Here is a 20695-nt window from a genome sequence, read left to right on the forward strand (position 1 = left end):
TTCATTCTACATCTCTTATTATGAAAGCTCTCTTATATGAATAAACAGTGATATCTTCAGGAATATGATTCTTTATAGCTTCATAGTCTACTTAACTCACTTCTCCCCCAAGCTTACTTTGCATGCTAACTTCTGTTCCTTCTCAATAAATTTAGTGAAATGGGGTTCAGGTACCTTGCATGCACAAGGTCCATCCCTAACATGACATAAATCAGGTATGGCGGTGCACACCTATAATTCCAGTGCTCAGAAGGTGAAGGAAGGGTTAGAAGTTCAAGGTTATCCTCAGTTTCATAGCAAGTTGAAAGCTACTCTGGGATATATGAGATCCTGTGAAGGGGAAGAAGGAAAGGCAGAAGGAGGAGCAGGAGCAGGGAGAGAAGGAAACTTGCTGAAATATGATTTGCTCTAAACATAAAGGGAAAGTACCTCCCAAGTTCTTTCCTAAGTACTCAAATGGTCATTAGCTCACACTATAAAGAATTACCCATTCATGTCTCCACTTCTCTAGAAACTCAATAAAGGAAGAGTTGGCATTCTTACAATTATATCCTCCTCAACCACAGAGCTTGGCACATAGGAAGTACTAAATAAATAGTTTTTAGTTGAATGAACAAAGATAAGTCCCTAGTGTGTTTTAATCAAACCTAATGACTCAAATACTGTGGAGAAAAGTCCTGCTTCAAAAGGCTATATTGCTAGGAACAATGGTGTACACAAGCAACTTCATCAACTCAGGAAACTCTATGCATATGCATTTCAAAGCAAGATGTTGTATGTATGGAGGATCATTTGACCCTGGAAGACCAAGGCCAGCCTAGGTAGCACAGTAATATCTCATCACAAAACGGGAAGAGAGTATATTGGTAAAATAGCCTATAATATAAGCACTTGGGAGATGGAACAGAAGGATTAGGAGCTTAAGGATATCCTTGGCTACCTACAAAGCTCACCCTGAGTTACATGAGACCCTATCTTTTAAGAAGCAAAATCCAAACAACAAAAAAACACCACACCAGGGAAGGTGTCTCCTTTAAAATACAACAGAAGGAGCTAGCATGAAAGATGGCTCTGTAGTTAAGAACACTGGCTGCTCTTTCAGAGAACATGGGTTTGGTTCCTGGCACCTACACAACATCTTGCAACCAACTATAACTCCAGTTCCAAGGGGATCTAACACCATCTTCCGACCTCTGAAATCACTGCACTCACATTGTTCACACATACAGGAAAGCAAAAGACTCATATACAATAAATAAAAATAATTCTTGAAAAAAACTATTAAAATCCCTTAAATGTAAAATGATTTTTAAAAACAAGTAAAAATGTTTAAAACATTTAAGAAAAGTTTGAGAAAATACTGTCACATTAAAAATAAAAACTAGGGATTGGGATATAGCTCAGAGATGAAACATTTGCCTAGTATATACAAGGCTCTTTATCCAATTCACAGTATAACAACAAAAACAATAAATAATGAGAAAAACTAAAGAACCTATTTCTTCAATATATAAGAACATTAAAGCTGGTGACAGTTCAGTGGCAATACATTTATTTACCTAACACAAACCACCCCTAAATTCAATAACCAAAATGCCACACTTACCTCTGTAAGCAATATCGCTAACATGTCCTGCCTCTGAAAGCGAATGGCCAGGTGTACCAGAGTGTAGCCAACATCAAAAGCAGAAGGACGGTTCAGCAAGCGTACTTCATCTGCAGTAAGCTGGCGTGCAATATCACCTCCTGATGACTTGTATGCTTCTATGGCTGCTAAATCACCTTCCACAACCCCTAAAACAAGCACCAACATAGAAAAACACTTAATTTTTTTTTTCAAAAGGTATACACATGAAGTGACCATACTAAACTTTTTCAAACATTTCTTTGGTCCTTCCTGGATCCTGGGACATCATTTATATGTCCTAAAGAAAATAAGAAAAGTTAGTATTTCCCTACCACTTCAAAATTTCTTTCCAGACTAGAACGGCCTATTTTGGCACTTACCTCACATCATGCTAGGCTCCACGCTATGGCAAGCTCTAAAGAACTACTAGACTACAGCAAGTAGATTAAAATTAATGAGGACAACCTAGTTTGAGAAACCAGACTTCACAGAAGAAATGAACCTTTACTGTTTTGTACTGATCCTGACAGCAAAACCCAAAGAGATGTACATGAGCTTCCAGTTGGTGCTTGGCTGTTTCTGCCCTTTACCTGATGCCTTTTTTAATTAATAAATAAATAAATAGATAAATAAATAAATAGAATTATTTACTTATTTTATGTATAGGAGTACACTGTAGCTGTCTTCAGAAAGACCAGAAGAGGGCATCAGGTCCCATTACAGGTGGCTGTGAATCTTTGCTGGGAATTAGACTCAGGACCACTGGAAGAGCAGTCAGTGCTCTTAACTGCTGAGCATCTCTCCAACCCCCTTTACCTACATTTTTAAAGCAGAATAAAACAAACACAGAGCTTTCTATTATGCTCTGTAGATCTAAAATAATTTTCATTTTAAGTAAAAATTGACAGCATTTTGAATTCAGAATCTCCTAAAACTTCTTCGTATATGTTAAAAATTATTCATGAATATCCTAGGTGTATTGATTCACAACTGTAATTGCACCTCCACTTAGGAGTTAAAAGCAAGAGGACAGTGTGTTCATAACAAACCTGGACTACAACAGTGATTTTCAGGCTAGCCTATGTTAGAGAGACAATGTCTCTAAAGAAAGTGGCTAGTGTATACCTTTAATCCCAGCACTTGGGAGGCAGAAGCAGACAGATCTCCATACAGCCAGCCTGGGCTATACAGTGGGGTGGAGCAGGAGGCCAGGATAGTTGTTAAAAAATAAAAACTTATACAATTTTATCTATGCTAAAATAAAACAATTAGAGTATGAATATAAAACAAATACCATTTTTCAAAGCCATAAACCTTCTATTCCCATTAAACTATTTTATTAACCTTAGCACAAATTAATGTTAAGTAAAGAAAGTACTTACTGAACAGTATGGATAATAAATAGCCTTGGGGGGGAGTGACAGTGCAAACTAACTTTTAATAAATACAGTAAAACAAATTACAAACTGACTATTTTTCTGTTTCCTAAATTATGTCAGGAAAAAAAAAAGTTCTTCCAAGTAAAATGCTAAGATTAACTAAAAATATCTTTAGTGTGCTTTTAAAAGGCATTTTAATTGCCATTTTGAATTAGGAATTGAGATAAAGGTACTTACTCTTTATACATGGTATAACACAACAGTCCCCTCTCTATTAAAGAAACCAATCTTAAAATTGATCATTTAATTTTCACACTCATTTGGATGTCTGTGGTGTTGTGTACTCTAAGCAATATGAGAAGCACAAAAGACAGTAAGTACATGACACCAATCTTCCCAAAAATCCTTTAAAATCACATCTGTGAGGCATGAATGAAAGTCAGCTTTACAAGTTTTCAAACTCTGAAGAGTTGTGCATCTTTTCTACAAATCTAACCCTGCCCCCAAACCCCAAACATGTACATACAAACTGTTCAGGTTAGGGTTCATGAGAATGCATACATGATGTTGTGGACTGTATAGTACTAGTTCTTAGGTGTCTCAGACAGAATTCAGTGAGTCTAAGAGCTTAACAAGAGCCTAAGTAATAATAACAAAACTTTTCAACTCAAAGTATAAATAAAAGCCCACTACATTTAGGCTGAGAGTGAAGCTTGCCCCGTGGCAGACCTTTTGTCATGCATGAAGACCTAGGTTAATCCCAAAACCAGGAAAACAAAACAACCAACTATAACTCTCATGTTATTAAATAAGAATGTTACCAGGCAGTGGTGGCACACACCTTTAGACCCAACCTGATGCACATAACTAATTCCAGAACAGCCAGGGCTACTCCCTGTCACGAAAATAAAATAAACAACAAAAAAGAATGTCTACTTGCAAAAATTTTAGTTTGCATTTTGGGTCAATACATTGCTTGCCACACAGTTCAACTATAAATGCCAACCTTAATCCACTTTAAACATAAAGACTTCAAAATATCCGTGTGAAAAACGGTGCCCTAGAAGTCACTAGGACTAAACTATAGTAAAGTTAGCAAGAGAAAATATAACATCTTCTTAAAGCAAAGTTTAAGAGTAGTTATAAGTAGTACTATTTAAATTAAAATCATCTGTCATTAAAGAGTTTACTATTTCTAATTATATTCAAGTATACAAAATGCCTAAAAATAATTTAATATAGTTTATAGTATTCAAATTGGGTATACTCACCATCTCCTTTTATTTCTGCAATTTATTTTGATTGATAGGTCCTCTTAATGTAGCCCAAATCTAGAATTCACTGTGTACTAAAGGAGGACCTCAAACTTGAGGCAATTCCACCTAAGTCTCCTAACTGACAAGACTACAGGCATATGCCACCACATCCTACTCTACTGTCTTTACAAAGACAAGCGTTTCTCCCTTTCAGTCCTGTAAGAGCTGGAACTAGAGATGAAGTATAATTCAGTGATAGCGTACATATCTAGCAATCAAAAGGCAATGGGTCCAATCCCCAACATAGGAAGAAAAAAACCACTACATCTCTGTACCTCTTACAGATTTTGGCTTAAAACTTAAAAATATTATCTATTCATAAAATACATATCACACATAAAATGCTCCAAGTTCTGAAAGTAGCCAAAGAGCTTGATCACTATATCTGAATAGACAAAGAGGAAGATTTATGCATGTGTACAAATATATAGACATGTATGAAATTGTTGAGTGCTCGAATCTTTTTCCCCCAAATTTACAAATATGAAGTAATCTAAAGCTAAATAATAAGTGACTTCTTTCTTTGGTTTGGAAAAAGAGACGATCCTGTAAATCTCTGCCTTTACTCTTCAGCAAGTCACTGTAGAATTGATGTCTTAGAAGTTCTCTTTTTCAAGACAGGGTTTCTCTGTGTAGCCCTGGCTGTCCTGGAACTCACTTTGTAGACCAGGCTGGCCTCGAACTCAGAAATCCGCTTGCCTCTGCCTCCCAAGTGCTGGGATTAAAGACGTGTACCACCACTGCCCGGCTGTCTTAGAAGTTCTTAATTCATTTCTTTACTCATGTTTCTGAAGGACTTCTGAAATTAGCATTGGCACATGGGGTGAGGAGATCAGGCCAATGGCACACCAAACTATGCAAACTACATCTGGAACTATAACTGACATTACTGCCTGCCTGTCTTCAACATATCCTTTCAAAAACTATAAACTGAACTCTATATAACATGTCTCACACCTCAGAAAGCTGAGTCACATACACAGAACCAGTCAGAATTTTCATTTGAACATCAAAAATACTGAATTCTCCCCTCCCACTCAAGTTTTTGCTAAAACTCAAGCAGAACTATGCTGTTGTTCCCCAAAACACAGACTGCAAACAGAGGAGACAGAGGAAAAAGACTCCAACCTTCCCAGCATACAAACAGGTACAATATTCCTCTTTTTAGTAATACTTTGGAATATGAAATTCCATTGTGTTCTTTATCCATAAAAGCTTATAGTTTAACTGGTAAATTTTCATCTACAAGGGTTAATAAATTTATTACAGATCAAAGTTCTTGAGAGCATCATGAAACAGTCCACGTTTTGTTAAATCTTACTACGTATTGCTCAAAAAGAACTACTGATCAGGTTTAGAGTGGTTTAGAGTCTCTTCATTTGAGTTCTCACTGCAGGGTTGATGTTTAGGAGTACCGATATAGCTGTATCAGATAATTAGCTTTAGCCACCACATTTTTCTGCTTAGCAGGTAGGAAAGTAACACAACCACAAAAATGTCCCTGAGTTCTTTACATTTTTAGCAACTTGTAACATCAGGGATAAAAGTAAAAACAAAACAAAACAGAAGCATTTAAGGCAGGACAGGGCAGCAAACAAATGTTAAGTGATAAAGCCACACTTTATAGAACAAAGGCTGTGCCGGGTAGGCTGGGAATAGGGAAATTAATTCATTCTAAGAAAAGAGACAGGTATTATCTATACCTTCTCTTTAGGCTTCTGACCACTCATGTCCCCCAAATTAACTGAAATACCTTAGTATTCTTTAATTTAATAAACTTATATTGTGTGTTTCCTGTCTGTCCTTCTTTGTACTATTATTATAAAGGAATATAGAAAAAGAAATGGAAGCACTCTGAGATTAACTCCAAACCAACCAACAACCTAAAACTGACCCACAATATCATCAACACGCTCAAAATTAGCTAATTACTATCAATCAGAAATGAGGAGAATGTTAATGTACTTCTTAAATTATTCAGACTTTAAGTACATGAAAATATATAGCATATTACTAGCTGCCAAATAAAATCTTTAAGAAGCAGCCACAGCAGGAATAGCTCACATCACATTGTCCAATAAAATGGGCCAGAGTGGAGCCTAACATATTTTGAAGCCATGGGTCAGACTCACTGAGGACTTCACAGCTACTATGGAACTCCATTGGTTAGCATCTGGAGCTGGCTCATTAAATGTTTAGATAATGGACTTATTTTTTCCCCCATATATGGCACAGTTTTCAAAGTTTTGCCTTATTTTCCTTTATGACATAAAATCATAATGGTAACTAACTTTGAAAAAAATGCCAAATGGTAAAAAAAAGCCAGGACTTACCTGAACCCACATGGGCCAGCTCAACACTACCCTGGAGTTCTATGGTAGCTGTGTAACATCACAGCATGGTTTATGCTGTGGGGTGAGGGTGGACCTGGAGACAGCAGGCACAATTTCAGGAACCCTTAAAGAGAAAAGTTAGTTTTAAGTGGTAGTGTTCAGAATGTCCTGAAGGATGGTCAGCAGAAAGATGCAGACGTGGCTGGCTGTATTGACTAGGCAGTTTTCTCTTCCCAAGGCTTATTTAATTGCCTTTGAATATTAATAGGAAACTGTTCCACCCAGTAACTATTTTTTAAAATCCTTAGGTATAGTTTAATCATAACCTGGGCTCAAATAATTGCAAGAAATTCTTTTAATGCTCAAACAAGAGTCGCTGTGTGTGTGTGTGTGTGTGTGTGTGTGTGTGTGTGTGTGAGAGAGAGAGAGAGAGAGAGAGAGAGAGAGAGAGAGAGAGAGAGACTGAGACTCTACAGAAGTCAGATGAAAATGTCACTGAGTGTCCTACTCTCTCACCTTCCACCTTATTCCTTTAAGACAGTCTCTCATTGAACCTGGAGACAAGCTAGTAAGCCAGAAAGCCCACAACTCTGGAGTTATAAAGAAAAGGAGTTACATGTTCACGGCTACTCTTGGCTTTTTACATGGATGCTAGGATGTAAGCTAAGGTCTTCATGCTCACCACAGCAAGCACTCTTGCCCATTTAAGCCATCTATCCAAGATGAAAAGCTGAGTTTTATTTTAAATGCCCTTAGTATTTTTAACTGTGCCTTAAAATACTCACAGACATAACTACAGAAATAATTTGAGCAGACCAGACAAACTACCTCCTAATTGCATTTTTTTCACATTATAACCAATATCAACAAGCTCATATCTGCCATTTCTATTACTTGAACAGTGTTTCAGAACAATGACCTTTCAAAAAAATGAATAAATGAGATTATCAGAAATTGAAAATAATCATTTGTATTTTATATATATGAGTGTTTTGCCTGCATTCCTGAGTATATGTGTACTATACACATGCCTGGCACCAGAGGAGACCAGAAGGTGATGTATCTCTGAAGGTGGAATTACAATCACTGAGCTGCAACATGAGTGCTGGGAACTAAACCTAGGTCCCCTGCAAAAGCAGCAAACTAAACCATCTCTCTGAAAATATTTTTTACACCTAATTATAATCAAGGTTAACTTCTTTTCAATCCCACTGTTCATTAAAACATTCTCTTTAGGAAAACAAAAGGTTCAATTAAGTAAGGAAGTAAAAAAAGTTCCTAATACCTTTAAAATTACCTATTAACAATTACAGCACTATAACAAATAGAGTTTATACCTCTGAGCTCTTCCTTTCTTCCTTCTATCTTTGATCAGAATACTAACCCAACTATTGTAAAAATATCAATTACAAAGTCATGGGTAAATATGACAGGTACTTTCAAAAGAAAAAGGAACTTGATGGGCAGAAAAAATACTACAAAATGCATAATAAAAGAATTTAAAGGAACAAATCATAAAAATCATCTTTAGTACAAGTAATCAGAAATAAGTACAAATATTAGCAAGTTAGAGAAATGAACATGACCTCCAATTTTAATATAACCAAAACCATCACTGAACTATACAACTGAAAGGGAGGTTGTTTGTTTGTTTTTTTAATGGAGAATTTTAAAAGTGTACTTTTAAATTTTACATAAATGGTATACGCCAAACCCACATTCACCAGTGCAGTCAAATCCAAAGGTCTCTAACTTCCAAACAGCAACAAAAATTTAGTCCCAGGCATGGTGGCACATATACACTCAAGAAACAGAGACAGATAGATCTGAGTTCAAGGCCAGCCTGGTCTATAAATCGAGTTCCAGGGTAGAATAGCTAGTGCTACACAGAGAAACCCCGTCTTAAAATTTTTTTTTTATTCCCTATACTGCCACAGTATCCTGATTGACTTTGTTTAGAATTATACCATTTTAGAAAGGCCTGGCAGCTGTGTCTAACCTTCTAACACTAGGTGTGGTGGTTTGAATATACTTGGCCCATGAGAAGTGGCACTATTAGGAGGTGTAACCTTATTGGAGTAGGTGTGGCCTTGTTGGAGGAAGTGTTACTGTGGGGGTGGGCTTTGATGTCCTATGCTAAAGCTCCACCCAGGGTGGAAGGGATATACTCCTGGCTGCCTGCAAAAGACAGTTTTCTGCCTGCCTTTGAATCAAAATATTCTCTGCTCCTCCAACACCATGCCTACCGGGAGGCTGCCATGCTTCCCACTTTGATGATAATGGACTGAATCTCTTAACCTGAAAGCCAGTCCCAATTAAATTTTATTGTTCATAAGAGTTACCTTGATTATGGTGTCTTTTCACAGCAATAAAACCCAAACTAAGACACTAGGATACAACATTGTCATCTACAAAGTTCACACAGTTCATGAACCATGTAATCAGCCATGCATGGTGCCACATACCTTTAATCACAGCACTCAAAGCAGGAGGCAGATCTTTGTGAGTTCAAGGCCAGCCTAGTCTACAGATTGAGTTCCAAGAAAACCAGGGTAAATAAAACAAGCATGTAATCAAGTTGAGGGGGGTTAGGAAAGGGAATCACACACAAAAATCTCCAAATATTTTTCAGTTTGCAATTTGTATCGGGCCATATTCAGAGCTGTCCTTGGTGGCATATGATGTGAGGACCATAAGCTGGTCATCCAGACAGTGAATCATCAAGTGAGAAAGCATGTTATGTAAGTACTGAGGTCATCTAGATGAGCACAAAGCTATCTGCTTCTCAGCCAAAAATATCCAACAGTAAAGTCCCCATCATTTACTACTACAGGAAAAGGTTCCACAGCTTAACTAATGGTGGCCCAAACAAAATTGATTGGATATTCTGCACAGCAGTTTCAAGCCCTTATGCACAACAACACACACATGAGATGTCCTCATATCACATCTAAAATAATCCTGTCCTTTTCTATCTTCTCTCTATATAACTATCCAACCCAGGTGTCCAAACCAAAAAACCTATTTTCTTTAACAACAACAACAAATGCTGCTGCTCCTCCTCCTCTTCCTCCTCCTCCTCCTCCTTCTCATCCCCCTCCTCCTCTTCCTCCTCTCAGCCAATATAAAGTCTTCTGACTTGTGCCAGTTCTACCTCTGGTCTGCTCCTCCCAGGTGTTGGTCCCATTCACTTTTTCTTACATTGTGGCTAGAATGGTCTTCCTAAACCATCAATTAGATGGAGGCATTCCCTTCAGAGGTTTCAAAGGTTTGCTGCTGCCCTAATACACAGAGAGCTAAATTTCCTTATCCAAGTGAATAGATCTCAAACAGTTCACCCTTTTCTACAGGTTACCTCTACCATGTTTTATTTTTCAGTCCAACTGTGATGAATTCTTTCAACCTGTGCATTCTTGACTCTTAACAAGTTTTGTGTATATGCCTGTAAAAATTAGGTCAACTGTTTCATCATTCTCTACTTTTTTTCCCTCTTTTATTCTATGTACAGGGGAGGGGTGAAGCACAGATATGCATATGTATTGAGGTCAAAGGGCAACTTGTAATAGCTAGTTCTCTCCTCCTACCATGTGAGTCTCAGGGATCAAACCCCAGCACCATGCCTGCCTATGTGCTGCCATGCTCCTTGTCATGACATTCATAGAATCACCTACTGAAACTACAAACTCTCTTTCTTCTGTAAGTTGCTTTGGTCAAGGTATATTATGACAGCAAGAGAAAACTAAGAGTAATTCAGATTTGTATTACATATTTAGTTCTTTTTTTAATCTTTATTAACTATTGTGTTGCTCTGTATGTATGATGAAGAAAGAGGGAACATATGTGCCAGAGTGCACTCAGAAGACTGTGGATGGCCCCTCTGGAAAGCTGTGGTGTGATGGCCGTGGGGCTGCCCAGAACATCATCCCTACATCCACTGGTGCTGCCAAGGCTGTGGGCAAAGTCATCCCAGAGTTGAATGGGAAGCTCATTGGCGTGACCTTCCGTGTTCCTACCCCCAATGTATCCGTTGTGGATCTGACATACCACCTAGAGAAACCTGCCAAGTATGATGACATCAAGAAGGTGGTGATGCAGGCATCTGAGGGCCCACTGAAGGGCATCCTGGGCTACACTGAGGACCAGGTTGTCTCCTGCAACTTCAACAGCAACTCTCTCTCTTCCACCTTTGATGCTGGGGCTAGTATTGCTCTCAATGACAACTTTGTAAAGCTCATTTCCTGGTATGACAATGAATATGGCTACAGCAACGGGGTCATGGACCTCATGGGCTACATGCCTCCAAGGAGTAAGAAACTCTGGACCACCCACCCCAGCAAGAACACTGAGAGCAAGTTGCTGAAGAGTCCCTGTCCCCAACATTAAGCATCTCCCTCACGATTTCCATCCCGGACCCCCATAATAATAGGAGGGGCCTAGGGAGCCCTTCCTACTCTCTTAAATACCATCAATAAATGTTCACTGCACAAAAAAAAAAAAAAAAAAAAAAAAAGAATATAACAATCAAAGTTCACCAGGCATTCAGAGCACTCACAAAGTAGAAACATGAGGGACAGGAATTCAAAGTCACTCTCTACTACAAAGACAGTTGGCAGCAAACCTGGACATATACATGAGACCCTGTCTCAAAAAAAAATTAAATTAAATTTCACAGTTTAGCACTCAAATAACCACAACTGACAACTGAAACTAACAAGGTAGAAAACTGTTTCACTAACTTCCTCTCTAAATTCACAAGAGATAATTTCTAAAACTGACACATTAGAACGAAAATCTGCTATTGAGCCCACAACAAAGAAGTAATGACTACAAAGCAATTCCTTAAGAAAGGAAGATTTCTAAAGATGAAAAATAAATTGTCCAAACAGTTGTAGTATATGTAGTATACTGGCTGGAAAAAATACAAACACAAATAGTGTGTGCGCACACACACACAAACAACACAGAAAACATTAAGTGTAAATAATGTGACTGACTCCTGGAATGCTGTGAACTATCAGCAGGAGATAAGACTACCCTAGGAGACAGTAAGCTTCATATACATATATGAATATTTTATAATTTATATTTTATAAAATATGTATATATTTTACTACATTAAAAAAAAGGTAAGACTGAAAACATTAGGATTCACAAGCATCAAATACTATTCAAAAGTTCAAGAAACTGATCCTTTCAATCTAGTACTCCAGCAACACAGAAATCTCAACCACCTTTGTGAAGAAGACTAGCAGCAGCATGCCTTCCTCCTCCTCAAGTCAGCCTCTGCACAATGTCTTCCACCACAAAACAAAAAAACTCTAAAAGATCTGAGAAGTGGTATAAACTAAATATAATCTTTCTGTTGCTTGTCCCCTCTCCCCAATTAGTTGAGAGTTAAAGAGATGGCTCAGTAATTAAGAGCACTTGTTGCTCTTTCAAGACCCAGGATAAGTTCCCAGTACCCACATGGTAGCACAGAGCCAGGCAGCCATAACTCCAAGACCATCTTCTGGCCTCCATGGGCACTAGTTACATTCATGATACACATACATGCACACATAAATGAGAAACACTTATACACATAAAATATATTTTTAATTAAATATATAATTAAAAGTTTTATTCATTTTTCCATTGCTGCTCTAACAAGTTACTATATATTTCTTGAGTTATAACAATGAAGCTTTTTCCCTTAAAACTGAGAAGCCCTGTATGATGATATATTCCTTTAACCCCAGTATTCAAGAGTTAGACATGGGAGGATCCAGAATTTAGGGCCAGCCTAAGATAATTAGACAGCCTAGTCTCAAAAGAACCAATGAGTCCAGAGTGTCTTCAATAATTTTGTTTTAGCGTGTTCATTTTCTTGATATAACAACCTTATACCATCCCAACTAACAGTATAACAATCTTTCAAAAACTAGCCTGATTTTCTTCAGTGTAATTTAATCTAATTCTGTTTGCATTATTGTAGAATATCCTTTTCATTTAACTACATACGGATTTTAAAACTAAATTTTTAATGACAAAATGTGACTAATTACACTGTTTAATAGTTTTGTATTCCAAAAAAAAAAAAATACCACTAATACAATTTTACCAGTTTACTTCCTTGGGAAAAATCTTCAATAGACAAGTTGTAAATATCTATCCCTCTACCATTAATACCTAAGTAAGTTTTTATTATTATTTATATGTGTGTTACATGCAAGTATATGCACGTGTGTGAAGATGGTCTTGCATTTATGTGCATGTGTGGAGGACAGAGATTGAAATCAGGTGTCTTCTTCTATCATTATCTTATTTTCTGGACCTTTCTCCTAGACTAGCTGGTTGGCTGGAAAGGCACCTAGAATCCTCGTATCTTTACTTTCCAGCTATGAGATTACAGGAAAGTATTACAAGACCAGAACTTTTGTTTTTTCCATGGATATTTGGAATCTGAACTCAGGTCCTCATGCTTAAGCAACAACTCACTGAGCTATCTCCCTAGCCCTGTTAACTTTTTTTTCATGTAGAAACCTACACGGTATTTTTTTTTAATGGACAGAGTGCTGTAAAACCAAATGGACAAACATATTCTGACAAATCTTATATCATCAAGCTGTGTTTCTACAGTCACAGTTGGGGAAGCTAGCTTGGACTCAGTACACAGGACTCTAGCAAGGGGGTAAAAACATAACTGGCATCAAGATGGAAACTGCCTCAGATTCTGATTTTTCACATAATTAAGTTATTAAGAATTGAAATGATATTAAAGCAAATATAAAAAGATATTTGCAGCTAACAAAAAAGCTCATTTTAATACCTTACTATACTTTAGAAAGATAACCCACTTTCACACATGACACAATATTGAGAATAGACCTTTCTAAGGCATGAGGCTACAACTATGAACAAAACAGAATCCCTGACACTCAAGAAGTACAAATCTCAAAGGAAATACAAATAGCAAACAAGATGAAAAATGCATCAGAAAGTGGCAAAAAGGATTTTGTATTCCACAAAATGATGATTAAAAAAATAATTAAATTTAAAAAGATGTTTAAAAAGGAAAGAATGGTAGCAGTGGGACAGGGCAGCGGTGGAATGGTAAATGTATCAGTTAGAAAGGTCTCCCTGAGAAGGCATCATCTGAGAAAGACCTGAGGCTTGCCATGGTATTAGCTTAGTGATAAAACACTTAGCTAGCATGTCCAAAACCCTACGTTTGATTCCCAGCACAAAAAAACTAGTAGAGAAAAGACTCAAAGAAGCCAATTTAACAAACTATTCAATTCAGTCAGAGGAAAGGTCTGTGAGGTTGGTCTATAAAAAACAGAATAAAGATAGCTACCAGATATGGTGGTACAGACACTCTGAAGGCAGGAATATCAAAAGTGAAAGCCTCCCTAGGCTACACAGTGAGTTCAAGGCTAGCCTAGACAACTTTTTGATATGTCTCAGAAGCAAAAGTAAAAAGGCAAAAGTGCAAATACCACATACCTAAATACATAATTAAAAATAAAGATAAGCCAGGAATAATGATGTACTCCTGTAATCCCAGCACTTGGGAAGCAGAGGCAGGTAGATCTCTTTGAGTCTGAGGACAGCCTGAACTATATAGTGAGACGCTGTTCTGAGGTGAGTCTGAAATATTAAGACATTCTAGAGGAGATTTTAGTAAATAAAGAATGTAAGTCTAGGGTTCAAGTACTACATGTGTTATAAGTACAGATTTAACAATGAATTATAATATGAAGCCTTGTGCCTTTTGACATTAGTCCCAACTTGGAGTACAATTTCACTGGTATTTGTCTCAATACAGCTCAAGAACAAAAACTGTGTATTAATTAGGTATTCTGCTCTATCAGGTGTTCTAGCTGCATGCTAGCTAACAGGGACGACAAGAGAGCTTTGCTTTTACCATCCTAATTCCCAACCCCAGGTTCCCAATCCCATTGACTTGACCGCACATTTGGGCACTGCCATCTCACACATAAACATATTTTTGAAGACAACAAGACCTCATTGTGTAGTTTTAGCTGGCCCGGAGCTCATGACAAAAATCCACCTGCCTTGGCCAGACTGCTAGAATTAAAGGTTGTATCACTATGCCCAGCACTGTAGATGATTTTTTATGCACAGTATCAATAAGTCATAATGTCCTCACATCTAATAAGATCTGAAAAATGTAACACAGACAAAGGGGTGGAGGTATTCCTTTTCAGTACATGCCACCTTTCTATCAGCCTTTCTATCAGTCAGACTGATTTTTTAATTAATCTAATGTAATGTAAACACGCATTTTTTTAAAGTTAACACAGTGGAATGATATTTACACATCAGGATAGAACTGCCCAACAGACACAGGTCCACTTTTGATGTTATGGTTAACAACAATATTCAACTAATGGCAAAGATAGAATCCACCTTACCAAGAGCCACACACACACACACACACACACACACACACACACACACACACACAAAAAAAACACCCTATGAATAAAGGAACCTGTAAATGAATCAAGACTGACCATACATTTAAAAATGAACTCAGAGCTGTTAAGATACAGAAATTGGAATGGGAATTCAAAAGAATTAAGAATATGCAAAATAAAATAAAAGGTAGTATAAAGAAGAAAGAATAGTCATAAAGACATGAAATACTAGCAGCCAAAAAGACAAAAATGCTGACTGGTCTACCTGGTACTTCCAGAAGGTGGGGAAAAATGTAAAGCATTTCTTATCCTAGGATCGTCTCACTTAAGACACTAAAAACCTTTGATTCTTAAAAGAATTCTATACCCTACCAAAAGGGTAAAGAAGTTAGTTTATCCCATCTATAAACTTATATATACTATTTGCATTTTAACCATATGATTAAAATATAGATAGCACACTACCACTGCAAATGTAATTTACATATAGTATACTAACACTTCAAATGTAATTTTAAATGTTACAAAGACATACAAGTAATTAAGACAATCACAGTTACCATGAAAGATCATATAATTCATTAATATGAATGACATATTCTGAAGGTCAGTATTATGCTAATTCAACTCCTTGGAGCCACATTTTTGTGATATTTTTAACAGAAAACAGATTAATGGGATGGAGGTGGAGGGAAGAAGGTATAAACTGCCTAATAAGTAAAAGTTTCGTATAAGTGGCAAGAATGTTTTAAGGCGAGGCAAAGACGACTGTATATATAATATTATGAATGTATCAAGTAATGTTAAATATATAAATTTGATCCCAGTAGGAAAATAGTAGTAAAGAACTCCCTAGAAAAGGGGTGAAATGAGACAACAAAGTCAACAGAATATGGTTCATGGCTCGAAGCGGGAGAAAATTGGAACAGTTGCCAAGTGCTACTACGCCTAAACTCCAGAAACTAGGGCTAAGCTTCAAACTGCTAAGACATACTTTTTGACATTATAAGTTTAAAACAAAAACAAACAAAAAATAAAACCTACCTCAGATTTCAGAGCTGAAAAGATGGGTTAAGAGCACTGACTGCTCTCCAGAGGATCACAGTTCAGTTCCCAACATGCACAATGCAATTCCCAATCCTCCTTAACTCCAGTTCCAGGGAATTCATTGCCCTTCTGGCCTGTGCAAGGGACTGTACATGTGATGTACAGACATATATGCAGGCAAAACAACCAAACACATGAATTTTAAAAAAATATTTAAAACTTCAGATTTCTTTTGTTTTTAAGATTTATTTTTATTATTTTAAATTATATGTAGGTGTGTGTACATGTGGCTATCTATGTACACCTGGGTAGGTGCCCAAGAAAGTCAGACGTATTAGATCCCTTAAACCTGGAGTTATGGACAGTTGTAAGCCATCTGATATGGGTGCTGAAAACCAAATTCAGGTCCTCTGGAAGAATAACAAGTGCTCTGGTGCTAAGCCATGTCTCTAGCCCAGAGAAACTTCAGGTTTCTTGAGCACTACATCTACATCTTCTGTACTCATGGGGCTACATCCAAAAGGATAAATCACATGGGGAGTGGAGGTTAGCTATTGTTCCACACCAAGTTTAACTTTACAAATCACTCAAATATTTCTAAACAAAAGTGAACATCGAAGTAAGCAGCCCATATCAATAGTTTAAATAAAATCCAAACAGCTAATCTACTGATTGGAGGGAAAACTTTTAAAATCAAGTGAATATCTTCTGCTGGGAGGATTCTGTGAGTTTGAGGGCAGCCTGGTCTATATAATGAGTTCCACGACAACCAAAGCTATGTAGAAAGCCCCTGTCTCAAAACAGCTTTTATGATTTATAGCACAAATTATTAACTCATCAAGCTAGTAGCTGGAGAAATATCCTCCTCTCACATGCTCCTGTCCTTTAACATCTCAAAACAAACAGCCAGGCCCAACATTATATGTTTCTTTATGAAAGCACTAAAAACACAACACCCATAAATCATAATCTGAACTATGGAATCAACTCGCTATGTGAAATCAGTTCTACCAAGTGTGTAAATATTTACTACATGACATTCATATTAAGCTAACAGCATTTTCAAGGTCAATATTAAGTTCATTCAACTTCTTGGAGTCACACATTTTTATGATATTTTTAACTTCTGACTAAAGCCTCTATCATCACAAGATGCTCACACTGTTTACAAACGTTCTGAAACAGCAGCTGGTGTTCCTCTGTCACATCTTGTTGCAATAAATAAGAGAAACAATTTCAAACTCCGAGTACATACTTTCTCACAGATGTGTTAACAGTCTCTTTAACTTAAAAGCTTTCTCTCGTTGATAAGCATGTACACAAGTAAATGTGGACCCTTTGGTACAAGGCAGACAGGGACACAAATACAGAACTTTATGCATATATGAACTATCACACCAAATAAGTCAAATGCAAAGTAATAATACCGACCCTCCTTTTATTTTTCAAGCCATTTTCAATGCCTCTTCCTATCTTATTCAAAATAAGGCAAAAAAACAAAAACAAAAACAAACATATGAGCAAAAGAACAAAAAACAAACAAACAAAAAACCAGAAACTTACCCACACAGGCATTGAGGAATAGCCAATCGGTTTTTTTCATCCTATTTTTAATCTGCTTTAGTTTTTTAAAGTCCACTTCAAGTTCCTCCTTGGTACCAACAGCACCAGCCAATTCGATCCTCTGAAAATCCATCTTCACTTCAGAGTCCCGTTTCATAGTTGGAGGTGATCTTCTTTGGCTATTACCACTACTGCAGCCTCCCCTCCATCGAGCTCTGTCTTGCTCATTTATTATTGAAGAAGCCTCTTCAGTCTCTGCCAACTCTATTGCTTCAATGTTATTAGGTCTGGGATGATCACAAACAACACATTTTTTAGCCTTAGCCCAGTTTTCATATGTGCACACAGAACAAGTCCAATGCTGGGTCCTTGTATTCAGTTTATTTCTATCATTGTACTCTTCACAAGGATCAACAGAAAAAGCAACTGGTCTTGAACCAGATCCTGAGGATTGAGGAGATTCTGTGGGACTCCTGGTCCTACGTTGGGATAAGCACTGAGTACATCTGATTGCTCTTGGCCAGTTCAAATATGTACACATGTGGCATGACCATTTATTTGCATTTTCCATGCTGTATGAAGACTTAACCCTTGGTCTTGCACTAGAGTCTGGACATATCAAAGGACTACTTCCACCTTCAGTACTGGAAGGATCCCAATCTCTACCAACATCACTTGAACCACTTTTAAATGGATCTTCTGTAATAATTGTTCCACTGGGTCTCTGGGCACGACACATAGTACACTTGATTGCAGATGGCCAGTTTTCATACGTACAATATTCACAGGCCCACTTAATTCCATGTTCTGACATTGTGTACTTCTTGAAGTGAGTTATGTCAGGCAGGAAGCTATAAATAATTAGGACATTGTTATTAAAATAATAGCTACATAATTCCATCTCTGAAAATATGCCCCCAAAATAAAAAATACCCTTCAACTTAGAAAATATATATTTCTTAAAAGACACATGTAAACTTCTTATTAGATTATTCTACTTTTGTTTTGGAATTTCCAAAAAATAGTAAAGATAAATTCCCCCAAAAAAGCTCTTAAGACTTCAGGGTTTAATGAAAGTTTACTTTGGACTGCTGAAAAGTGATAAAAGGAGATGAATACAGATTCTTTCTTTCTACAGGGAAAGAAGATAAAAATAGATGAGTCACTAATAGAAATTACTCAATTTCAAGTTGGTTGTCACCATTAGTTTAGGAAAAGTTAAAAAGACATGCAAGCAAGAGAAAAAACACAAGCCAAATAGAACCTTAAACATAACTACTCACAAACTGCAAACAATATAGACTGTGCTATTTGTAGTTTGTCTAATCCATGAAATAAGAAGATCAAAGTCCTTCCTAATTATCCTTGCTAAGGGAGGAAAATAGCTTGAAAGTGCTATCTATTCACTGCTTTGAATTACCACAGATAGAAAAGAAAGATGCCGATGAGCACTAATCACAATTAACAAAATAACCTGATAAACTAGAAATAGTTGATATTCTGTATCCTAAAAATCTAATTACATTTGGAACATTAAAAAAAAAATTTCTACATTACTTATACTCTCAAGAAATTCAAATGGACAGACCATCTCTAAGAAAACTACTAGCATAATCATGCCAATCTATTTCTAAATGTTCGTATTTGATATCTGAAAAATTAATATACACTAAAATTTTTATTTATATTAAAAACATACTTGCTATCTAAGAAGTCCTAGAAGCTGGGAGGGCTGGAACATGCCTGTAATCCTAGCACCTAGGAGGCTGAAGCAGGAGGATCTTGAGATTGAAGCTAGCTTGGGCTACATAATGAGAGACAAATAAGTTAATAAATATTCCCAGGGTTCTATAGTGGATTTACTAACACTACACAATAATGAAGACTTTACTATTTAATGACAACTAATTCATAAGTGAAGCAGTTTATATGGCAAATTTAATGATAGTTTAATGACAAATTAGAACACTAAACGACCTCTCAATTTTTCAATCTGTTCTAAATTTAGTACCTCCCCACGACTTATTTTAACTAGGAAAAGAGAAAAGGGTCCTAGGCAGAGTGATAGGTATTTCTCCTTATTTCAAAAACTTAAAAAGCCAAATCACTTTATAAGTGTATTCTGTTCCTACCTATTAAATCTACACCCCACATACACAGTGACCTTTGCTAAGAGGACAACTACACCACAGAAAGGATAGCTAAAATTTAAAAAAAAAAAAATCACACTTACTAAGATTTTAGTTTCCATGCTATAACCTCCACCTTGCACATGGTTACAATAAAGGTAAATCAGACCAAAGACAAGATTCAATCTTCATGCTGGCTCAGATTCTGACTTCCTCGGAAGATACTGCAAAACGTGTAAGTGGTTCTGTCTGACTGAATAGCTATTCCTGTAAAGGAGACCAAAACTGAATTTCACTTATAGCCTTCTATATTCAAAAGTATGTTTAGAAAGCCTTAATTTTAATCCATTCTATTTTAATTATACTTATTTTAATAGCATATTATTTAGAATTTTACTTTAACAACGCAATAAAAACAGCTAATAATTGGGCTAATCAGCCACATTAAACATGGGAAAATTTCCTACACAATGTGTTGTGTGTGTGCCCATGCACACGTGTATGCATGTTTCCTTATTTTTTGGAGCTAGAATCTCTACATGTAGCCCAGACTAGCTTCAAACTTGTAGTTCTTCTGTCTCAGCTTCCTAAATGCCTGTTGTTGTAGGCACGTACCAATAAAACCAACAATGAGTCTGAGCAGTGCTGAGTCAATTTCAATCTGTGCTACTGTAAAGGAAAAGGTGAGATGATCCAAATAAGTAAAAAAAATAGTTACTTACAATTTAGTTTGAAATCTTTTTCTGCTGTAATTGCATTTGTTTGGGTCTTTCCCGCTTCTTTCAAAACCAGGTAATTTAAATGTCCTTGTCTGGACATTTTTAAAAAGCCTGTGTGTGTGTGTGTGTGTGTGTGTGTGTGTGTGTGTGTGTGTGTGT

At 36.7% G+C, this 20695-nt stretch overlaps 1 protein-coding gene across 2 annotated transcripts in view; it reads right to left on the bottom strand.

The window, feature by feature from the left end:
* Positions 1-20695, bottom strand: part of Zranb1 (zinc finger RANBP2-type containing 1) — a 57304-nt gene that overhangs the window by 19863 nt on the left and 16746 nt on the right. The window contains exons 1-3 of one of the 2 annotated variants that reach the window (XM_028772518.1): positions 19922-20084; positions 17689-18539; positions 1607-1794 (exon numbers count right to left, since the gene is read on the bottom strand). In XM_028772518.1, the coding sequence (XP_028628351.1) occupies positions 1607-1794; positions 17689-18539; positions 19922-19962 (1080 nt within the window). In that variant the 5' untranslated portion in view covers positions 19963-20084. Of the gene's footprint in view, positions 1-1606; positions 1795-17688; positions 18540-19921; positions 20085-20695 lie in introns of those variants that run through there. The other variant, XM_028772519.1, reaches the window with a different exon arrangement.

Source organism: Grammomys surdaster, unplaced genomic scaffold, assembly GCF_004785775.1.
Source record: "Grammomys surdaster isolate TR1022 unplaced genomic scaffold, NIH_TR_1.0 214, whole genome shotgun sequence".
Taxonomy (NCBI): Eukaryota; Metazoa; Chordata; class Mammalia; order Rodentia; family Muridae; genus Grammomys; species Grammomys surdaster.